The sequence below is a fragment of the Vigna unguiculata genome, chromosome 2 (genome assembly GCF_004118075.2).
Source record: "Vigna unguiculata cultivar IT97K-499-35 chromosome 2, ASM411807v1, whole genome shotgun sequence".
Taxonomy (NCBI): domain Eukaryota; kingdom Viridiplantae; phylum Streptophyta; class Magnoliopsida; order Fabales; family Fabaceae; genus Vigna; species Vigna unguiculata.
Genome location: NC_040280.1, coordinates 31,889,610 through 31,910,530, shown reverse-complemented (window position 1 = coordinate 31,910,530; position 20,921 = coordinate 31,889,610). Strand labels below are relative to the sequence as shown.

The 20,921-nt window shown below is 30.0% G+C and overlaps 2 protein-coding genes and 2 non-coding genes across 5 annotated transcripts; 2 read left to right on the top strand and 2 right to left on the bottom strand.

Annotated features, from left to right (window-relative positions):
* The first annotated feature begins 9,152 nt into the window (after positions 1 to 9,152).
* On the top strand, positions 9,153 to 10,897 carry LOC114173019 (phosphoglycerate mutase-like protein AT74H). 2 transcript variants are annotated; one of them, XM_028057208.1, is made up of 5 exons: positions 9,153 to 9,906; positions 9,972 to 10,091; positions 10,177 to 10,390; positions 10,470 to 10,550; positions 10,624 to 10,897. In XM_028057208.1, exons 1-5 carry the CDS (start codon positions 9,360 to 9,362, stop codon positions 10,709 to 10,711), a joined length of 1,050 nt encoding a protein of 349 aa, XP_027913009.1. In that variant the 5' UTR covers positions 9,153 to 9,359; the 3' UTR covers positions 10,712 to 10,897. The 2 variants fall into 2 exon arrangements, with proteins under 2 accessions (XP_027913009.1, XP_027913010.1); XM_028057209.1 differs by having other exon boundaries at positions 9,154 to 9,891.
* Positions 10,898 to 11,103: 206 nt separating this feature from the next.
* TRNAA-AGC lies at positions 11,104 to 11,176 on the bottom strand. Its single transcript has one exon. It is a non-coding gene; the product is annotated as a tRNA-Ala (tRNA).
* A 1,164-nt stretch (positions 11,177 to 12,340) lies between these two features.
* Positions 12,341 to 12,413, bottom strand: TRNAA-AGC. The gene has a single exon. It is a non-coding gene; the product is annotated as a tRNA-Ala (tRNA).
* Positions 12,414 to 19,097: 6,684 nt separating this feature from the next.
* Positions 19,098 to 20,244, top strand: LOC114173126 (probable E3 ubiquitin-protein ligase RHA1A). The gene has a single exon (XM_028057354.1). It carries the CDS (start codon positions 19,517 to 19,519, stop codon positions 19,997 to 19,999), a length of 483 nt encoding a protein of 160 aa, XP_027913155.1. The 5' UTR covers positions 19,098 to 19,516; the 3' UTR covers positions 20,000 to 20,244.
* The last annotated feature ends 677 nt before the right edge of the window (positions 20,245 to 20,921 follow it).

The following is a 20,921-nucleotide window of genomic DNA, read 5'->3' as shown; positions in this document are numbered from 1 at the left end:
AAATGTTTGTGTATTAAAAAGCAAGTGGTCCAGTGAGGGTAGCTTTCTCCGCCGCTTACCAAATTTTCTCTTCCCATCACCTCACTTTCCCTTTTCTCACTTCTTTCTTCTTCGCCTCTCACTTCTCGCCCCTCACTCTGCAAACCTTTTTGGCTCTGCCTCAGGGGGTGTGCACTGCGCACCCCGCGCATTCCATTTTTTTTTCTTCTCTCCTTCGCCCCACGTAACTTTCACTCCACATTTTTATTTTAATTAATGTCTCAATATATATATTTAAGACTTGTGTGTGCTTTTTCCTGGGGGAGTCGAGTTAATAATGTAGGACACTACACAATTCTCGCTACATTCCTATCCTACCAATCAAACCGCGACACATTCTCCATACCCCAACATATTCATGAAAAAGCCCCAACATTCTTTTCAAAAAACAACATTTTTTAACGTAGAAAAACAACAGTGTTGTTGTTTGCTTGTTTTTTAAATTTCACACAGCAGTGAAGTGTGAGAGAGCGTGTGAAAGGGATCTTCTAGGGACTCCACAAATGGTGGGGGATTGTGTGCGTTTAAGACTAGGTACAAGTCTGAGACTTCATTAACAGCACCTACGTTTTTGAACAGGCTTGAAACTTGTAATTACATGCCACTGAACCAACCTACGAACCATAGGGTGGTCCATCTTCACATTTATTTATCTTTATGCATATAAAAATACCTTTTTTTTCTTTATTCGTACACTATTAGATCGACCACCATTGGAATATATGTGCGATTTTCTGGTTAGGACCATCCTAATCCTATACTAGGGTCACTGTTATATATATGTTGAGGGCATGCATATATGTAATAGAAAATCACGCAACTTTTTTAATCACAGGTCTGAATTTCAGAATGACACAAAAGGGAGAAGGAGGGAAATCACTTTTGCAATCCCACACCGACTAAACCAGCTATAACCTGCTTTTATCATTAACAAAACAACAACAATATTCCTTTCCTCCACTATAAAAACCATTCACATTGTTCCATTTCACATCTTAGTAATATCAAATTAACCCTCATCCTTATACTTTGACTATTATTTAACTTTTGCACGACATGAACCTTAAGAGACCAGAATGAAAATACTAAACTGAAAAGTAACCCTGCATGTAATAAGCGCGATTTGCGGGGGCAGTTTTATTTGCTTACTCCGACGAAACATGAGCATGCACTCACCGACACCGATAAAGTCAATACAAATGATAAGGCAGTTAACGAAACAAAAATGTTTTGCGTACGTCACGTCACGGAACAGGAACTTCACCAATATAAAATAATAATTTGATTCCACAATAAAACTAAATTTGATGTCAAATAAGATGGAGAAAAATAACTATTGCCAACCCTCCTACCACGTTTAATATTTGAATTTAACTTTTTATCAATAAGAAGAAAAAAAAAAGTGTTAACAGTGTTGTGCGCCTTCAGAAAGAAACTGCATATATATAGACAGTAATGATTTGGATGAAAACATTATTCGTTTGCGTACAAATATAAAAAGAAAATGTTTAAATAAAAAAAAAAATTGATGACTAAAAGTTAGAGTGATAATCTACATATTATTCATTTTAGCCACCCATAAATAGAGTGTTTAATGTGTATAAAAGTACTTTTGAACATTTAGATAATTTTTACTCTTTAGCATACCGTATAACTATTTAAAACGAAAACAATAAATAGACTATGGTAAATACATTTTACATATATTCAATGTCAATAATAGAACAACATTCAAACTATTGACATCCATTATTGATTCTATATACTAAATTACAAAAACTAATTTGTTCTTGCTTTTTCAATTTGACCAAAAAACAAATAAATTAGCAACGTTGTTATTATTGCATCCACTGTTCATCGGGATTCTCGATGCCTCTATATAACATATTAGAGTTGTTATCATTCAACACAGCTCATATAGGACAAATACAAAAATTGCGTCGTGTTATATAATGGTAATTTAAACATACAAGAAAATCATGAAAATAGGGTTTAATTAATGAGATTGTTGAATTGAAGCCCTTAAGTTGTTAAAATTGTCGAATGTTTTCCTTAGGAGGCAAGTCTTATGAAAGCAACCCTTTATTATATAAATGCTTAACTTCTTTCTCTTCCTTTTGGTTTTCACCATAAATTCCAATATCAAAGCTAATATTTCTACGCTGTGACGAGGGATGCTTGAGAGAGCATCTATTTTTTATATTATCACGTTAGATACATAGAACTAAAATGGAATTTCAGAGAAAAAATATGTGTAAAAAGAAGTAAAACAAAACAACCGTACGTCAGTTTCAGTATATATATATTTGTTTTTGTTAAGAAATTGGGTAAGTATAACAATCATATAAGTAATGATATGTAAAAATAGCATCATTCATTCCCAACAACATGCAATAAATATCTCATAACCATAAGTAATAATGCCATCACAACTTATTCTCTAAAGGAAAAAACCTCACCCATTTTATCAATACTCGATTTATTACATATTTATTGACTTTAGAGACAAATTTGAATCCAAAAATTAAAAATTGATTTTTATGTTTAAAGAGTATGATTTTTGTTTTGTTTTATCTCATTTCTTATCGATTAAAAGGTATATATATGTACTTGCTTCACATTGTTTAATATATTAATTAAATAATTTATTTATAAAAATAAAAAATACAACAGCAAAAATAAAATATGGTAAGCTAATGTAAAATTTTAGATTACTTACATAATTTAAAATAATAAGTTAATGAATAAGGTACTCAAATAGAAACGTGGAAATAAGTGGATATGTACATATTCTATCTTATTTTATACTCAATTTAAAAAATCAAACGTTACTATACATAATCAATATGAAAATTCTTTACCAAAATCAAGATAAATTTTTTAAAAGTTAAATAAATTTTTAATTTCTTAATTTCTAGTAAAAATTAAAATTAGTCTATATTTTAAATTTTAAACTAATTTACTCTTTAATATTTATGAATGTAAAAATTTAGTTCTTTTTATAAAATTTTGTTAAATTTATTGAAATAATTTTAAAACATTAATTAATAAAATTTAGTTAAAAAAATTAAATTCACACATTTCTAAAATTAAGAAACTAAATTAATTAAAAGTTTAAGATAACACATCTTTCATCTTCATTTAAATGTGCATTCACAATAAATGAAAAAATACACATACCAACAATTATAACCTATTGCCAGAAGAAAAAAAAACTTAAAATATTAAATAAAAGCATTACATCATACTTATCCCACATATCCTTAAAGAGAGAATGACTAACGTATATGAAGTGTGAGAAATTGTACAAAGTGTGTAAGCTATCGTAAAACGTTGAAGAAACAAATAGTAAATAATGGATGAGAAATTGCTTGATTATTATATTTATTAAATTTATATGTATTTTTAAATTTTCAATTATATTTAGGACTTAATTATTTTATATACGTCAACTTTTTAATTTTTAATTTGTATGTAATTTCGTAATTTGCTTTTAATATTTTCAGTTCTCATATTGCAACTACGTGACGTGACGCTCCTGACATATACCGTCAATATGACACTGACAAAGTTTTTATTAAATCGACACTTTTATAGTTTGTTTATAAAATTAATAATCGATCATGCTAGTTAATGTATAAGATTGATCGACTAAGATTAATTAAATCTTACGCCTCTCGTATTTTCACATTGTTTAATTTTAAATTTGTTCAAACAGTTAATTTAGTATGATCTTATTCGATTCATGGTTTATTTATTTAATGAGTCAACTCAACTTATTTATTTATTAGTGAATTAAAACAATTTAAATTTGACTTAGTCCACAACAATTCAGCAGGTTAAACGGATTAGCTCACGAGCTAACTTAATTAAAAAAATATAATTTTTTTACTTTTTTTCAGTCAAGACTATTATAATTCTAATTAAAATCTAAATAAACTTTAATACAAACCAAAATTATAAAAATACAAATTATCTATGTGTTGGCTATAAATACAACCTAACATGACTCAAATGCAAAACCTAACTTAATAAAAAATACTTGTGTGCAACAACGGAACAACGTTGGGACCAAGGGGGCCATGGCCCCCCAATTTTTTTTTTTTACATTTATATAATTTAATATATGATTTTAAATAATTTTTTTCTAATTTAACATTTTAATAAATATTTACACATTTATATATATAAGAAAAATTTTTCTTTTTCACATTTATTTTTTAACTAATCTTTTAAACATTTTTTAAATAAAAATAATTATTTTATTAATATTATTTTTTAAATGGTTATTTGTTTAATTTAATATTTTTTATTTTTTTAAATGGAACCATTATAAATGAAAATTAATTATACTAAAATTATAAAAAAAAATTATATCTAATTTTATAATTATAATAATAATAATTGTCATTTTATTATTTTTTATTATGATAAAAAAAAATACAATGTTTTGACTAATTTATATACAAATTTTAGGATTACTCTTTTGGTTCTTATTTTTGTTCAAAAATATTAAGTTGGTCATCTAGTCTTTTTTAATCTCAATTTGGTCCGAATTTTAAAACATTATGTAATTTTGACCTTTTTCATTAAATTTATTGAATCAAATCAACAATTTTTCATCAAAAATGAAGTTGTGAATGATTTGCTTTGTTGGTGTAATTAGCATAATCGTAGTATCAATTTTGATGAAAAATTCTTGTTCCGCTTCAAGAAATTTAACAAAAAAGATAAAATTGCATTAATTTTAATAAAAACGAGAACAAATTGAAACTAAAAAACACTAGAGGATCAACATGATATTTTTAGACAAAAAAATGGACCAAAGAATAATTTAACCAAAATTTTGGCATCCTCAACATATTGCATGAAGTTCCACCACTGCTTGTGACCTTTTATTTGTGGGTTGATGAGTCAACCTGACTCACCATGGGTGGTGAGCCGGGTTTTAAATAAGTCGGGTCAAAAACTAACTTGTTTTGCAATTTGTAAAAAAATTTCAACCAAACCTGACTCAAACCCATAGTGAGATTCTAACATATTTTAACGGCTCTATTCAATTTGTTTATTTTTTACACTTTATCTGGTTTTAACTCAACTTAGAACAAATAAAAATTATGACATTCACTTATGGAATATAATCCAAAATAAATAAAATGTTTATCAGTAGGTGAGATCATTTTGGAAATACCAAACTTATATTTCCATTGATCAAGTTTATGTTGGTGTGTAGGCTGCAAGAAGAACCGTTGATTTACTTTAGCTCAACTTTTTTATTATCTGTCTTTTTAGTTGTTATCTGTACAGGATTTTAAAGAGGGTCATTCTTTTGTCTGAATTAAACCTCTCTTTTTTTTTTTCTGATTTTATATGAGGTGAAGTATTCCATGTTTATTTAATCAATTCACTTTTATTGATAAGAAATATTAATTATTGAGATAATTTTGAATATTGCATATGTTATGAGATAGATGTGCAACAATTAAATAAAATATTTTTGACATTATGAGATATTGAGACATAATCTATCATTAAAGATTTTCTTAACTATTAATAACAATATACATTTTTCCTTATGTTTAAGCTATGAATTTTTTTATGGGATTTGGTGATGATAATTGTGATGTCAAAGGTCATGCTCAACGTAACTTTATTTGAAATATTGGATTGTAATCTCAATAAATTTTCTTTTTGTATAGAAGATATTCCTAAATGTGTTGGGACACTTCAAATACTTTTATTTTTCTTTTTCAATAAAAGGATAATATCTTTTATTTTCAACCTATTTTCTTTATTATTTTTTTCTCACTCTCTTCATCAAACAGCCAAAAATAATTATTTTCTTATTCATTTCTCATTTTTTAAGTATAGATAAGAGGAATTAATCTTATTTGTTAGCTAACTAATAAAGTCTTTCCTTTTTTTTAGTACTCTGTGAAATATGATTTAGAAAAAGAAAACTAAAGAAGAAAAAGTATAAAAAAAGGAAGGAAAAAGAAATAGAAAGCTAGCCTACTTTTTTTTATAAGAAAAGTAATGTAAAATATATTTTTTATTTAATTTCTCATAAAGTTAAAAAAGAAAAGGGAAATAACTTGCATGGTATATAGGAAAAATTATTTGGTATTTTAATTTACAATTAATTTTATATTTCACTCCAAAATGAAAAGATTGTTAAAGAAACGTCGGACCTACGTAGTTTTTCTACACTTCTTTCTTACATCAGACAATACCAAACGGAAAAAAGAATTTGATTTTTCAATTTTTTTCTTTCCTTTGCAGTCTGTTCTTCCGTGTTTCTTTCGTTTTAAACATAGCGTTAATATTGAAGTTTGTCTGCTTGCAGTTGCTCAAGTTTTCTATATGAAACAAAAATTACGAACGTAAAAAGATTTATATATTGTTATTACATTTTCCATATTACTTATTTTAGTTTCGTTAATTTATTCAACAAAACTGTTTTAATTCAGTAATGAAATATGAATTTATTATTTTTCATTGTGTTGGCTATTTAGAGCTTATTTCACTACACATATAGCGACAATGTGTATCTGTCAATTACTTTAGATTTATGCAGAAGATCAACTATGGGTCGTTACTCGTTACCCAGGGCACAAGGCACCACAGTCGGTGATGATGATAATGTTAGGTTTACAAAAGGATTTTATCAGAAAGATATAACATCAATGAGACCTGAACTTAATCACATAAAACATTAATACTATTCTCAATCCAAAACTTTAAGATAATGAATTTATGGATCTTTATTTTTATTTTTATATAATACTTTATTTTTTTATTTATAGTCAATATCAAACTTAGAGTCACACTTAAATTTGTAAGAGATAAAAGTATGAAAACACTTTCCTTTCATCTCTTACCTTAAAGAGTGTTTGAGGAAGACTTTTAAAGACCAATCATTAATTCTTAAATTATATCTAGTTTGGTCCTAGCTAGAAGTAAACTTTAAACAGATAAATTTTACAAGATATTAATGAAAAACAAAATTAAGATCATTAATATCAAATTTAAGAAACGTAGTGCTGGTCCTCTACCCAACCGACCGTAGTGAGGAAGTGGTCCACACACATCGTTACACTATAACTTTGACTTGTTCTTCTGATCTTTCTCTTCATCTATCCACTCGTTATTATGTAGGTATATTTTTTATATTTCTTTTTTTCTGCGGCAAAGAAAATGTCTCCATCGAAAATGACATAACAATGGATTTAAGGTCTTCCTTTTGCAGCTGAAACTGAGAGTTTTATAAAGATGGTTTGTGCTTGTCCAAGGATGTTTCAGTTATCCTTGTTGGTCCATCTGAGTGTGTTTTCATTGCTAATTATTATTTTTTGGTTGAATCAACGATGAAGGGTTTAAAGGGTCTTAGGGTATTTAGAGACAGAAAATAAGACTAAGAGGAGAGGGCCCCACGAGGACCTGCATGCATGCATGCGTAGTGTTTGGAGTATATAGACTGAAATAATTAATCAGATTAATTAAAGAAGAAGATCCCATATATACACTGCAACCAAGGTTTGAGGCGAGATTAAGAGTGTTCTCTAAATGATTAAAGAATGTGCTTTTAGTGTTACATCCTTCTTCGAAAAACCTGTTCCAATGGAACCAGATGAATGTTGCATTTTGATTTCAGAGAAGCTTGTGGTTTCAGATTTTGTTTATTCCTAATCCAACTTAATCATCTAAGGCTTATAATCTTTGTATTTGTTCTTTTGTGAAATTACTATATTGTAATTCGAAATTTATGAATACCATTTACTGTTGTCCTTTAATGCTAAAAGGAAAGGCAAATATCTGTAGTTGTATGAGAAAAACATTTACTTTACTTTATATAATTGAAATTTAAAATCAATATGTTGGCATGTATACATACATCTATAGATTATATTATAATTAAAATTTACAACAACTAAATATTTTCAAGTACATAAATTTTATTTTTTATTAGTAATAATGTCCGGGGAGAGTGGAAATTTATCTCTCTAAATTGTGTATTTTAATGTTTTATAGTATATTCTCTGATACACACTTTTTTTTATTGGATAAGACACACTTTCAAACACATTCTTTAGTTGTCCGTTAAAGTTAACAAGATCATGGAACTATAACTGTTTTTTATTTACCTAATGCGTGTCATCCATAAATTTTTTATTTCTAACAAATCTCAACTAACGGAGATGGTTAAATACAATATTTATAGCATTTTATTAGAGTTATTTTTTTAATAATTTTACCTAGTTTAAAGCTCTTTTTGTCGAAAAAAACTATTTTTTTAGAATTTTTGACTTTCATACTTTATTCTGATGTAATTTAGTATGAATTATTGATTCTTTCAAAGAAAAAGATAATAGTACATTAATCAATAGTTCACATTAAACTCGCAAAATAAAAGTTCAAAGTATAAAAATGAAAATCATAATATCATTATCCTCAAAAGAATTATATTTTCTTATGATTTTTTCTTTTAAAGAAAACTTCAAGATATAAGTTGGGGCAACTATATTATAGTAAGATGAATACTTTTCCAAATAAATTTTTTAATTTTTTAATATTTTAACATTATTTATTGAATTATTATTGTTTTTTAAGTAATAAATATTTTTTCTAAGAGATAAAAGAATTAATTGGGCGGACAATAATATTTATTTTTGAATTTATCTATTTTATACTTTAAAATGACGACAAAAGCTCTAGAAAAAGTGAAGTCAAGCGAGAGTAAGACTTTTCCAATAATTTTCATTCGTTCATTCAGTTGAAAAAAAAAATGGAATGCAAAATACGCTTGTATTAATTTTAAAATAGCAGTGACCCAAAAAAACATGATTTTTTCAATTTTTTATAAAAAAAAAAGTTCTGTTTGATATTTTAATTTCAGACATAAATTACCTTAAATGATTTTTCTTTTAATTTGACTAAATTTCATTAACTTACATATATGGTTGTACAGGTACTTTGAAAAAGGCTCGGGCCTTGGCTTCTCCAAAAAATGTAATTTTAGGGTCAAAACTGTAATTTTGGGGTATACAGGAATGTTGGGGGTGCACGGAGAAACCCCTAAGTTTCCCCTTCTCTAAAACATCGCAACATGGCGCCATAACTGTGCTGCCATTTGTCATTCCACAGTGAGGATCCGTTACTACTCACACTATTCATCATCCGTAACAGTACACAAACTCTCATCTCCACCGCAAACACAGCAATTCAACAAAAATTAGATGATGTGAGGTTGGAACATTCAATCATTTTTCTTTTTTCTAATAAATTTACCATCTTCATCACTCACCACATCGTCACCATCCATGGCTGTGCTACCTTTCCCTTACTCAGCATCTCCCACTTCATCTCTCCCCTTGTCTCAACAAAAACGCCATAAAACAAAACCAAATTCCAAAAGAAGCGCGTTCTCACCAATCCAATGCTGTCACAGCCAAACAGAGCCGTTCCAACTGAATGGCCTAGCCAGAGTTTCAGAGAAGATTCTTCTGAGCAACCCTCCTGTTGCAGCTTCCGGCGTGGCTGTTCCGCCCAGGCCTCGAAGGATAATCCTTGTCAGGCACGGAGAGAGCGAAGGAAACGTGGATGAGAGCGTGTACACAAGGATACCCGATCCAAAGATATCGCTCACTGAGAAAGGGAGGGCACAAGCCGAGGCATGCGGCAACAGGATAAAACAAATGATTGAGAAAGAACATGGCCAACACTGGCAGGTTTACTTCTACGTCTCGCCGTATCGAAGGACCCTTCAAACCTTGCAGCACCTCGCTCGTCCCTTTGACCGTTCCAGAATCGCTGGTTTCAGGGAAGAACCTCGTATTCGGGAACAAGATTTTGGTAGTCATCGACGGAGTGAGTTTTTTTTTTTTTTTTTTTTTTACACTTCAGTTCACTAATTGTTTGTGTGATTTCAAAAGGGAATTTTCAAAACAGAGAAACGATGCGACTGGAAAAGGCACTACGGCAGCTTTATGGCCGTTTCTTCTACCGATTTCCAAATGGAGAATCCGCGGCTGATGTGTATGATAGAATCACTGGTAATATTGATACGCATGTGTTCTTCCGGAATCAAAGTTTTGAATAGTTGAGTACTGATGCAGGGTTTTGTACTTGTGGTTGAAGGATTCAGAGAGACGTTGAGAACGGATATTAGTATTGGACGGTATCAACCACCGGAGGAGAGGGAATCAGAGATGAACTTGATCATCGTGTCTCACGGTCTAACACTTCGAGTGTTTCTCATGAGGTGGTACAAGTGGACAGTTCAACAGTTTGAGGGTCTCAACAATTTAGGCAATGGAAATATGCTTGTCATGGAAAAGGGTCATGGAGGAAGGTAGGTGTACATTCATTTTTTTTGCGTACTTTATTGGATTAATAGCTTTTGGGAACCTAAGAGAATTGCGCATGAACAGGTATAGCTTACTGATGCATCATGATGAAGAGGAGCTGAGACGGTTTGGACTGACTGATGAAATGTTGATTGATCAAGAGTGGTAAGAATCATGATCCTTTCACTTTGTTATTTGATGAAATTCTTGACCTAAGAGGTGTTTGATATGTATGAAGGCATAAAATTGCAAAACCTGCTGATCTGAATTACGATTGTCCAATGGTCAATTCCTTCTTTCCCCACCTCAGTGAAGAAACATGCTAGTGTGAACAAGGGGTTCATCAAGAACTTGCAGCAATTTCAAAGTCAATGCAGTGGCTACAAACCACAGAGCATGCACAATATAGCTCAATTATGAAAACGAAGAACGAAGAGCACAGTGTTGTAAGTAGCTAACTAGAAAAGTTTGTACCGAAGAATTTAACAATAGAAAAAGGATGAACTAAATCACCAGGTGTTACTCTTCTCTGCATAAAACCAGAATGTTTAATTTTCATAAAAGGAAAAAGCTTACGGAAAAATGTAGATACGTGTATCGATACCTGTACGTCTCACATGCGAGAATTCTACCATCTGAGCTACATCCTACTCCGTTAATGTTCTTTGCATAAAACCGTAATGTTAATTTTTATAAAAAGAAAAAGCTTACGAAAAAATGGAGATGCGGGGTATCGATCCCCGTACCTCTCGCATGCTAAGCGAGCGCTCTACCATCTGAGCTACATCCCCTTTTGTTATTGATTTCAAGATTAAATAATATCATCTATAGCATGTGTTTTTGCTTTAATTCTCATGTCATGGAGCATCAATCATGGATCACGGTGATCTTTTATGTATTGTTCATTTTGAGTAAATCATGGGCAAATTACTTTAATTTCTAACCTCACAATTTACACGACATCAGTTTAATATTTGAATTTAGAATACATATTTCACTCCGGTGTTTAACATTAGGGAGTAAAGAAAGTAAAACAAAATTAAGAAATGTTGTGTCCTTTAACCAATAAAATACAAAAAAGTGAGTCTAAGTTAAATCTAGCTCAGTTTCAAGAAATAAATTTTATTCTTCTCAAATAATCCTCAATCTATTTTACCATCAACAAACATCTTTTAGTTTCTTCTTAATTCTTTCATTTTGTTTTTTTTTTAATGATGTGTTGATAAATTTTCTTAAAAGTTTTACGTTCATGTATTGTACGATAAAAAAATACTTTTTTGTTTTTATTACTTTAATTATCTATCATATGGTATCAAAAGTTCTCTCAAAACTTTGCAAGAATCAAATCACAATGTAAAATGTAGACAAAAATCATTACATTTTTAAGTCAAAATTTTTATTCAGTTATTGTCACTTCAAGTTAAAAATCATTAAAATCATGACAGAATGAAAAATTATACCTGTGTTATTTTCAAGTTAACTAAATAAGTACACCGACTCAAATTTGAAAGTAAAAGTACCTAGATGATTTAAAAAAAGATTATATTATTGTTTAATTCAAAAATCTAAATACATTAATATCATGATTTCATTGACTATTTTCTTAAAATAAATGTATTATTTAGTAAACAAGTATTAAATTAATATATCAAATAAACTTTATTTTAACAGATTTAGGTTGTTGGGATTTAATATTTGTACTCTAGTTTTTATACATCTAAATAACATCTATAATTTGATTTAATCTCTCTATCACATAATATAATTAACAATAGCTATGTTTTTTTTGTCACTAAGTATCACTGAGATGTTGGTCTATATTTTGTGTTCTCCAAAAACAGATTTAGAAGAGAAGGGTGGCAATCATGGGCTTCCGGTTGGGCTGTTCGGTCTTGGGCCAAACATGTACGTCAATCTGAGCCTGTTATGGAAGAAATAGGAAAAAACTTAAAATATGGAGATGCGGGGTATCGATCCCCGTACCTCTCGCATGCTAAGCGAGCGCTCTACCATCTGAGCTACATCCCCAACGATATTGAAAGTAAATACTATTGTCAAGACTTTTTATACATTATGCTGCTGATATAAATACTTGTGTAAAGTCTATTACTTTTCTTCTGATACTTTAACTTTTAAATTTGAGTATTTTTATCATTTAAATTTTTGGTGATTTAAAATCTTGACAGAATGAAAAATAATAATTTTATTATTTTCAAGTTAACTAAATAAGTACACTGAATCAAATTTGAAAGTAAAAATACCTAAATGATTTGAAAAAAAATATTATATTATTGTTTAATTAAAAATATCTAAATACATTTATATCAAAATTTCATTGACTATTTTCTTATATAAATATATTCATTAGTCAACAAGTATTAAAATTAATATATGAAATAAAATTTATTTTGACAGATTTAGGTTGTTGGGATTTAATATTTGTAATTTACATTTTACACATCTAAATAAATAACATCTGTAATTTTATTATATATCTCTTTCTATCACATAATACAATTAATAATAAGATTTAGAAGAGAATGGTGGCGGGCATGGGCTTCCCGTTGTGCTTTGCGGTCTTGGGCCAAACATGCACGTCAATATATTCATCAAATATGCCTTAAACTCGAATATAGTTTTTATTTTTTCATTAAAATTATTGTTCAACTTCTCCCGTTTATAATACAAGATTGGAGGGTGGGATTCCATTTATATTTTTGAAGTAAAAGTAGAGTTTTATCCGTGAAATAAAAATTTATTTTCATTTGCATATGTAAAAGTATATATATATTTATCCCCATTAAAGAATAGTTCGTATTAATTTATTTATGGTTTCAAATATTAATTAACTATATTTTTTATAAAAAATAGAAACATAAAAATATATTTATTTTTTCTTCATGATAAAAATTAAGAAATAAATTGTAATAATATAAATATCAAATATAAGATCAAATAATGATATAAAAAATGAAAATGATAAATGTGTGTCTTATAAATAAATTACAAATTTAATAAAAACTGTAAAATGTATTGATTGTAAATTATTTTGTAGTTTTCGTGCAATAACAAATCATTATAGAAAATTACTCTAGGATCTTAAGATTCATGATTCTCACACGTTTAAGTATATAAATCATATTGTTCTCCACCCACTTTTTTTCAATCTATTTTTTTTGACTTCTTTTCTGTTTTCACACCCTTTTTCTTAACAACTTATTGTGAGAGAACTTATGGTCAAAGACAAAATCTCAATACCCTTCTTATAAGTCAGTGTTCATAAATTAAACTAGAAGTTACTTTATCTTTATTTTATTACGATTTTACATAATAATTAATAATAATTAATAGGTTATTGTATTTTATTAAATTACAATAAAATCCATCATATTTCAATTGAATTAATTCATCGATTAATTCTAACATAAATTTAACATATGAAAAATATATTTTCTACTTGAGATACCTTCTCCTACTTTATATAAGTGAAAAAAATTCTTCCGCGTCTAATAAGAATGGTGTTGCAGAGTTAATCGAAGATGGTGACATGGGAATCAAAAAGTCGTTTCAAGTGCCTCACTCTATTTGCCTTTTGTCTTTTCAAAATCTGACTTCTAGATTAGATAAGTTTGCACTACCACCAACACTTACTGCATCACAATGCTACATATTAGTTAGCTGTTTTTCCCACTTCTAAATGTCTTCGGATATATAATATATGTAAAATTAATTTTTGACAAATTTTTTGAATATCAACATAACAACACCTTATTAAATGATAACAAAATTTGATATTACTTAAAAAAGAATTGATGTAACTTTAAAAAAAAAACTTTCTCAAAATATTATAATTTATAATTCATAATATATATTATATTATATTATATTGCTCCAAAAAACAAAAATTGTACACCATATTCCAAATAACTGAAGACCAGATATGCTTGCATCTTGTCCATTCAATACTAACAACCCACTTTCATTTCAATTCTTCAACTCACTCCTTAAAAACAATATCATAAAATGAGAACATAATAAAGGAAATATATCATTAGAGTTTAAGTTAAAAATGGATAAATGAATATGGAATTAACTAGAATGAACAAATGAATGATCATGTGTTAGAGAGTGATCACATGTTAATATTAATTAATTAAATAATAATCTTAGCTTAGTAGCTAGCTTGTTCAATCTTTAGAACATGCAGCTCTATAACTAGCCTCTAGCCGTGAAAAGATTCCACTTTTTTAAATTTTCATGGGTTCTCGTCCTCAATAAAAACGTGCATATATACCCTAATACATTAATTATTATGCTTAATTGAAAAATATGATATTATACATTTTGCTATAAAAATATAGTTTTCTAATTTTAAACCTTGACATAGCTAAAGTGATGATGTAGAGACATGTTTGTACATAATGAACTGAATAGGATGCAAAATTGTTTATTTGTTTTGAAGAAAAAATTATAAGAAATATTAAATTAAATGCAGTATTTGTAGCAATAGCGGAGCATGAGAGTTGTCATTGTGAGAAGTGCTTGAAATTGTTATATTGTAGTGGTCTGAGCTGAGATAGGTGAAAGTTATGAGGAGTACCCTATGTAGCCTTTATTTTTATAGACAGTACCATATATAGCTAAAATCTATAGAAAGGACTTTTTGGGTTAGGTACTTGTTTTTCACTCCATCATCTCACCATCTTATTTCACACCACTGAACCTTTTAATTATTCAACTACAATCTTATCTTAATGTAGAAGTTGTAACTAGGTCGTAGAATGTCTTATGGACATTGTTCTTCTATCCTCATTATTATTGTCGATTCTTTACATGTTCACCAAAGTGCATATAAAGTAACACGAGGAAGGATGGAAAAGAAAACTATCATAAAAGTGAAAAACTTTGACAGTTGTATTAATGGTGATTTTGTAATTTTGTTTCTAAAAGTATTTGTAATTAAAATATGATAAAAGAGAGGAGAAGGGAGAAAGCAGTGCATGTACATACGTGGTCCTTTCCTGCATTCACAGCACAGCACCTTGCTCTGTCTGTTTTGTTTTTGTTTCAAAATTCAAACACTGTCTAGGTTCCTAACCAATCATGAAACGTGGTCTCACATGTGAAATTTAAGAGTGAGGAAAAACAAAATAGTGACGGCTCATAACCAAGTTGCATTTATGGGATGCATAAGATATGTGCAAGTTGTTGTTAATTGTCTCCTAAGCCTTAATTTTTTTCAATTGTGGTGACTCAGTAGTGAAGAGGCACAGAAAGATGTGAGTGTGGAATTTTGGTTCCAAGTTCTTACTTTAACTAGTGGCAGGCAAGTTCTGAAAGTAAACTCAAGGTTTTGGCATCAATAACTTAACAATCACCCAATTCACTTGGCATTAATCACAGGTAAGTCAGAATGAAATTAATAAATATTTAGGAACGTAATTAGTGGGAAATAAAGTATTAACTTTTGGTCTTTGTGCAAACTCATCATATGCTTCCACTTGGCTGCCCTAGTGTACTCCCATGCTACCCTAAGTTTGCAATAAAAATTTATTAATACACACACAACCACTGTTTAGTTGTAAATCATCGTACATAAGATATTTTTATTTTTGTTTAAGACTTATATTTTAAAGTAATTCTTAATTTTTTGACAATGTAACTAGTTCAGTTATTAAAATTAACTCAAAACACTGGAACTTTATATTTTATGTAATATTAAATATGTTTATAGTCATGTATAATTTACGTTAAAAAAGTATTTTTAGTAAATTAGATTAATTTCCAAAAACAAAAATATTATATTGTTTTCTTTTCCTATATTAAAATATCTAATTTTGTTTATTTAACTGTGATAACACTTGTTAAGATGAGTAATTTATATACTCTTTTTTTTCCTGAAAGTATACGAACAAGAAATTGGCTCTTGTCCTTTCATATTAAAATGTAAAGTTTAATTTAATGTTATTAATGAATAATTTTTAAAATTAAATACCTTCAACTAAAATTTTAACTAAAACACACTTAATTTAACAGGCTTTTTTATGGGTTAATTTATCAAGTTATTATTTATCATTTGATATCCTAGTATTTCTTCCCATAGGTTCTCTCTTTATTTTTAAAATAATAATTAAAAATTAAAATATCAAACATATATATAAACATTCAAACAATTCATATTGAACAACATTATAGCATTTAAAAGTATAAAATTATTATAAAATTATAAATTTATGTAATTAAAAATATTAAATAAATTCAATAATAATTTTTTAAAAAATTGTTGGTGGATTAGGTGAATCAGACTTGAACTCATTTAGTAAATTAAGTGAGTTGGACTTACTTCAATATATTTTTGAAAAAATTAAATTTTTTTAACTTGACTCAACTCGAATATGTAATAAATTGAATCGATTTTGAGGTTAAAATTTATTTTTACATTTCTAAAAAATAAAATATTACTGATTAATTTAAGATGTTACTATTATAATAATAATAATTATTATTATAAAAGTTGTTGGTTGATAGTAGAGAAAGAGAGGTGGTGAAACCTTGATTTGATTAATTAGATAAAAGAGGGCAAAAAAAGGTAAAGAGTGAGAAAAAGGAAAGTAGGGAAAGAATGAGAAAAGTGGTGAATGCAGCATTAGTGAAAGTAGGAGTGTGATTAATTAATTTTTGGCAGTGAGGAACAATGAATGTGGCCCAATAGTGTCTTGGCTGCATCAGACAGGATGTCAGAGGAGATTAGAAATAGGGAGTGTTTGGCGTTGCTCATGCCATTGCCTGTCTCTCTGTCTCTCTCCTGCCTCCTCTCACTCTCTTCTTCTCTTCTCCTCCTTCCGATCCTTCCACCCCATTCTGCCTCCTTCATCTCCCCATCTCCCTCAATTATATCTCTCCCCTGCATTATGCCACCAATCACTTCTATTTTTCTATTTTTTGTCACAATAATTATAAGAAAATAATATTTTTATTACTAAATTTTGACAATTTTCTTTTACAATATAAGATATCATCTTTTAAATAGTTTTAAAATATTAAAAATGAGAAAATAAAAAAATAAAAACTACTTAAAAGATATCACCTAAGATTATTAGAGAAAATTGTCAAAATTAACGGTAAAAATACCATTTTCCATTATATAATTATGTTATTGAAAATGGCAAGAAGGTAAATATTGTTGAGTTCACCGGTTTTCCTGGCAAGTGAACTTCTTCACTCGCCATCAATCTATTTGTACCTAAAATTAACGCTACTTGCAATTCTGAAACATGCTTTAAACGCATACAGAAATAAGCCTAAGTCATGGACCCCCATGGAACCTACCATTTATTACTATAGGGGTAAGCTATTTTCATATTGCTCCTCAACTTAATTTTTCGTCACTATTATTTTAGCCTTCTAGTACATACTCTTCTTGTTCTTTTATGTCACAAATTTTTAACTTTTCTTTAATGCAATTGATGAATCAGTTTGCTTAGATTTTTTTAGCATACAATAATTGTGTGACAAGAATTTTAATTTGAAAGCAGGGGTTAATGTAAAAACATGTCATGTCATGCATTCATCCATGGAGTGGTATAGTTAATGGGTATGTAGTGCGTCCTCATGGTCCTCTCTACTCTGGAATAGTCTTCAAACAAAGGGTTTGAATAAAGTAATGTTCTTAGATGTTGTACACTGACGTGTGGTTCTCCGGAAAAGCCAAAGTCCAAACTCACATTATGATACTTAAGATGCTACAACTACAAGTTAAAGAAAAGGATAAAGTGATTGGGGACAGAGTTCTTTCCTTTTTGCTAAAAACAAGAAAAAATGGTAAATGATTGAATAAAAAGAGAAAGGGAGGGATGATTTTTTTGAAAGAGAAAGAGGCATGTCTCAAACCATGTCAAATGCTGTTATTCCTCTGTTCCTTTTTCCCATTCTTCACCTGCTTCAACTCCCATTTTCTTCTCAAGTGGAAAGGAAGATAGCAGTAGTAGTAAGTAATGACAAATTTCATCTGTCAGAGGATCAAAGTCGGTAGTCAAACACTCAGATGGTTTAATGATCTTATCTGGAAATTAATTACAACTCCCATGTCCTCTCATACTCTGACACCAAACTTAATGTGCCCAAAAGATATTTTAACTATAACTATATACCATCCAAGTCCTTGTTTTCAACAGAAGAAAGAACCTTTTCAGCTTTGCAATTTTCCTCTCAAAAACACAATCCAATGTTTCGCCCAATTCAATCAGTGAGTTTCTGAGTCATCAGTTATACCCAAAACAAATTACAGACAGAAGGCGTCGTTCCAAGGTTTTCGGAGAAAATCTTGTTGTCATCATGAACAAGGTTTGTTATTGAAATTATGGGAGTGTGAGCCTGTTACTGGTCTGGTCCGGTCCAGTCATGGTTTTTACAGTAGTTACCAGCAAAACCATCACCTCATCACGTTTGAATTTTCATTCATTTGCCTACATTTAATTGAAGCTGGAGTTGTTTATACACAATAATAGCTTTGGAGGACACGTTATTCTCTGAGATATTTGGTGATAAAATAAGTTGTGAGATATTTAATGACACGTCAATTCATGGGCTAACTTAGTTGTTTCATAAGTAAATGCAAATGCTGACACCAGGATATGACTTCTTTTAAAACTTATCCATAGCATAATTTGTTCATTGATTCGGCGGTTGTTTTGTTGAGAGGAAATTGAATGTAGGTGGTATGATGCCTAAAATGTTGATAGTAATTAGGAGTTGTTTGAGTTGAAGGAGAGAGTGGGGAGGAGCAGGAGAACGTGAAATGGAGAGAGTCGGGTGCAGAGAATCGATAAGAATATTTGGTTGCCTGAAATGAGTAGAACAAAGAGAGATTAAAAAAAGAGGAGAAAGCAACGAATAAGACAGCAGTTAAAGGTAGCATAAAGCACAGTAGTACTGTACATGCTTTTGGGGTCATTACTTTATGATCAAAATATTGTCCCATTTCATCTCATCCCCATGCTCCATCCCTGCCATTCTCAACAAAACCAAACCCCATTTTCGGTATTTCAACATCAAAATCTCACCCCTTCTATTTAACGCCTCCATCAAAACCAAACTGTCACCTCCTACTTCTTTCTTCCTCCATCAAAAACATGGGATTTCCAGTGGGGTACACAGAGTTGCTGCTACCCAAACTGCTTCTGCACCTCCTATCCCTATTGGGCCTCATCAGAAAACTCCTCACCATCCTCCTCTGCTACATGGGCTTCCACGATTTCTTCGAACCCGACATTGCGTGGCCGGACACCCTCCCGGAATTGCAGTCCGTGTCGGCGGTGCTCATCCGGGAAATCCTGCCCGTCGTCAAGTTCTCGGAGATGGCGGGGGCGGAGGTGGAGGCGGCGGAGAGTTGCGCGGTGTGTCTGTACGAGTTCCAGGGAGAGGACGAGATCAGACGGCTGACAAACTGCCGCCACATATTCCACAGAGGTTGTCTGGACCGTTGGATGGGCTACGATCAGAGAACGTGCCCCCTCTGTCGGACGCCCTTCATACCCCACCATATGCAAGCCGCTTTCAATGATAGACTCTGGGCTGCTTCAGGAATCCCTCAATTCTATTACAACGATGAATGAACGCATCACTTTTCTTCTTCTTCTTTTTCCAACATTTCCGGATGCATGGATGTTAGTTAGTTAACCTTCTTCGCCATGTTTCTGTTGTATATATTATACTCAACTTCAAACAAAATCCAAACCTCACAACTCTTGTTAATTACATATTACATATATCCCTTTTAATTATTTAGATTTTGTTCTTCCTTCCAGATTTTTATTAGATTTGCGACCTTTTATTGCTAACGAATTCCGATTTTGATGTATCGTTGCGTACAAGAACTGGATCACACTGCTACTGCTCTGCTCCTTTATCACTTAGTTTTACCTCCATGGAAGTCACACAAAGCTTGTACCTTCTTCGACCCAACACATCATTAATTTTGAACATAAACATACCATATTACATAAAATACGACATCCTCTTTTTACTGTCTCTAGTTAATTTGTAGCTCTTTTTAGTTCCAAGCTTTTTTGTCTGTAATGCGTGTTTTTTCTATCCAAAAATAACATCTATTGAGCTTGTCTGAAGAATAATAATAGGTTAAATTTTTAGTTTGTTCATTCATTATTTAGTGAACTAAAAGAGTAAAAATGAATATCATCGATAATCTTTAACGGTGGCAAAAGGTTATTCCAGGACATGCTTCTAGTTTGCAAGAATAAGTTTACAGGTTTAAAAAATTCTAGAGGATACTTTATTTTATTTATATAAAAGAATTTAAACGTTTTAATAAGATATGTTTTTTAGATTTATGTAAAATTGTGAATTACGGCTAAAAGGATTGAATAATAAATAAAATATTTGGTCTTGCATTACTGGGCTGATCATCTACGGGTATCGGTAAAATCGAATGGACTAACCACAGAAGAAAAGAAGCAGTTATTTACGAAAGAAAGCCTTTTAGAAACTTTTAGCAAGGCATTTCGTTATCTCCAAATA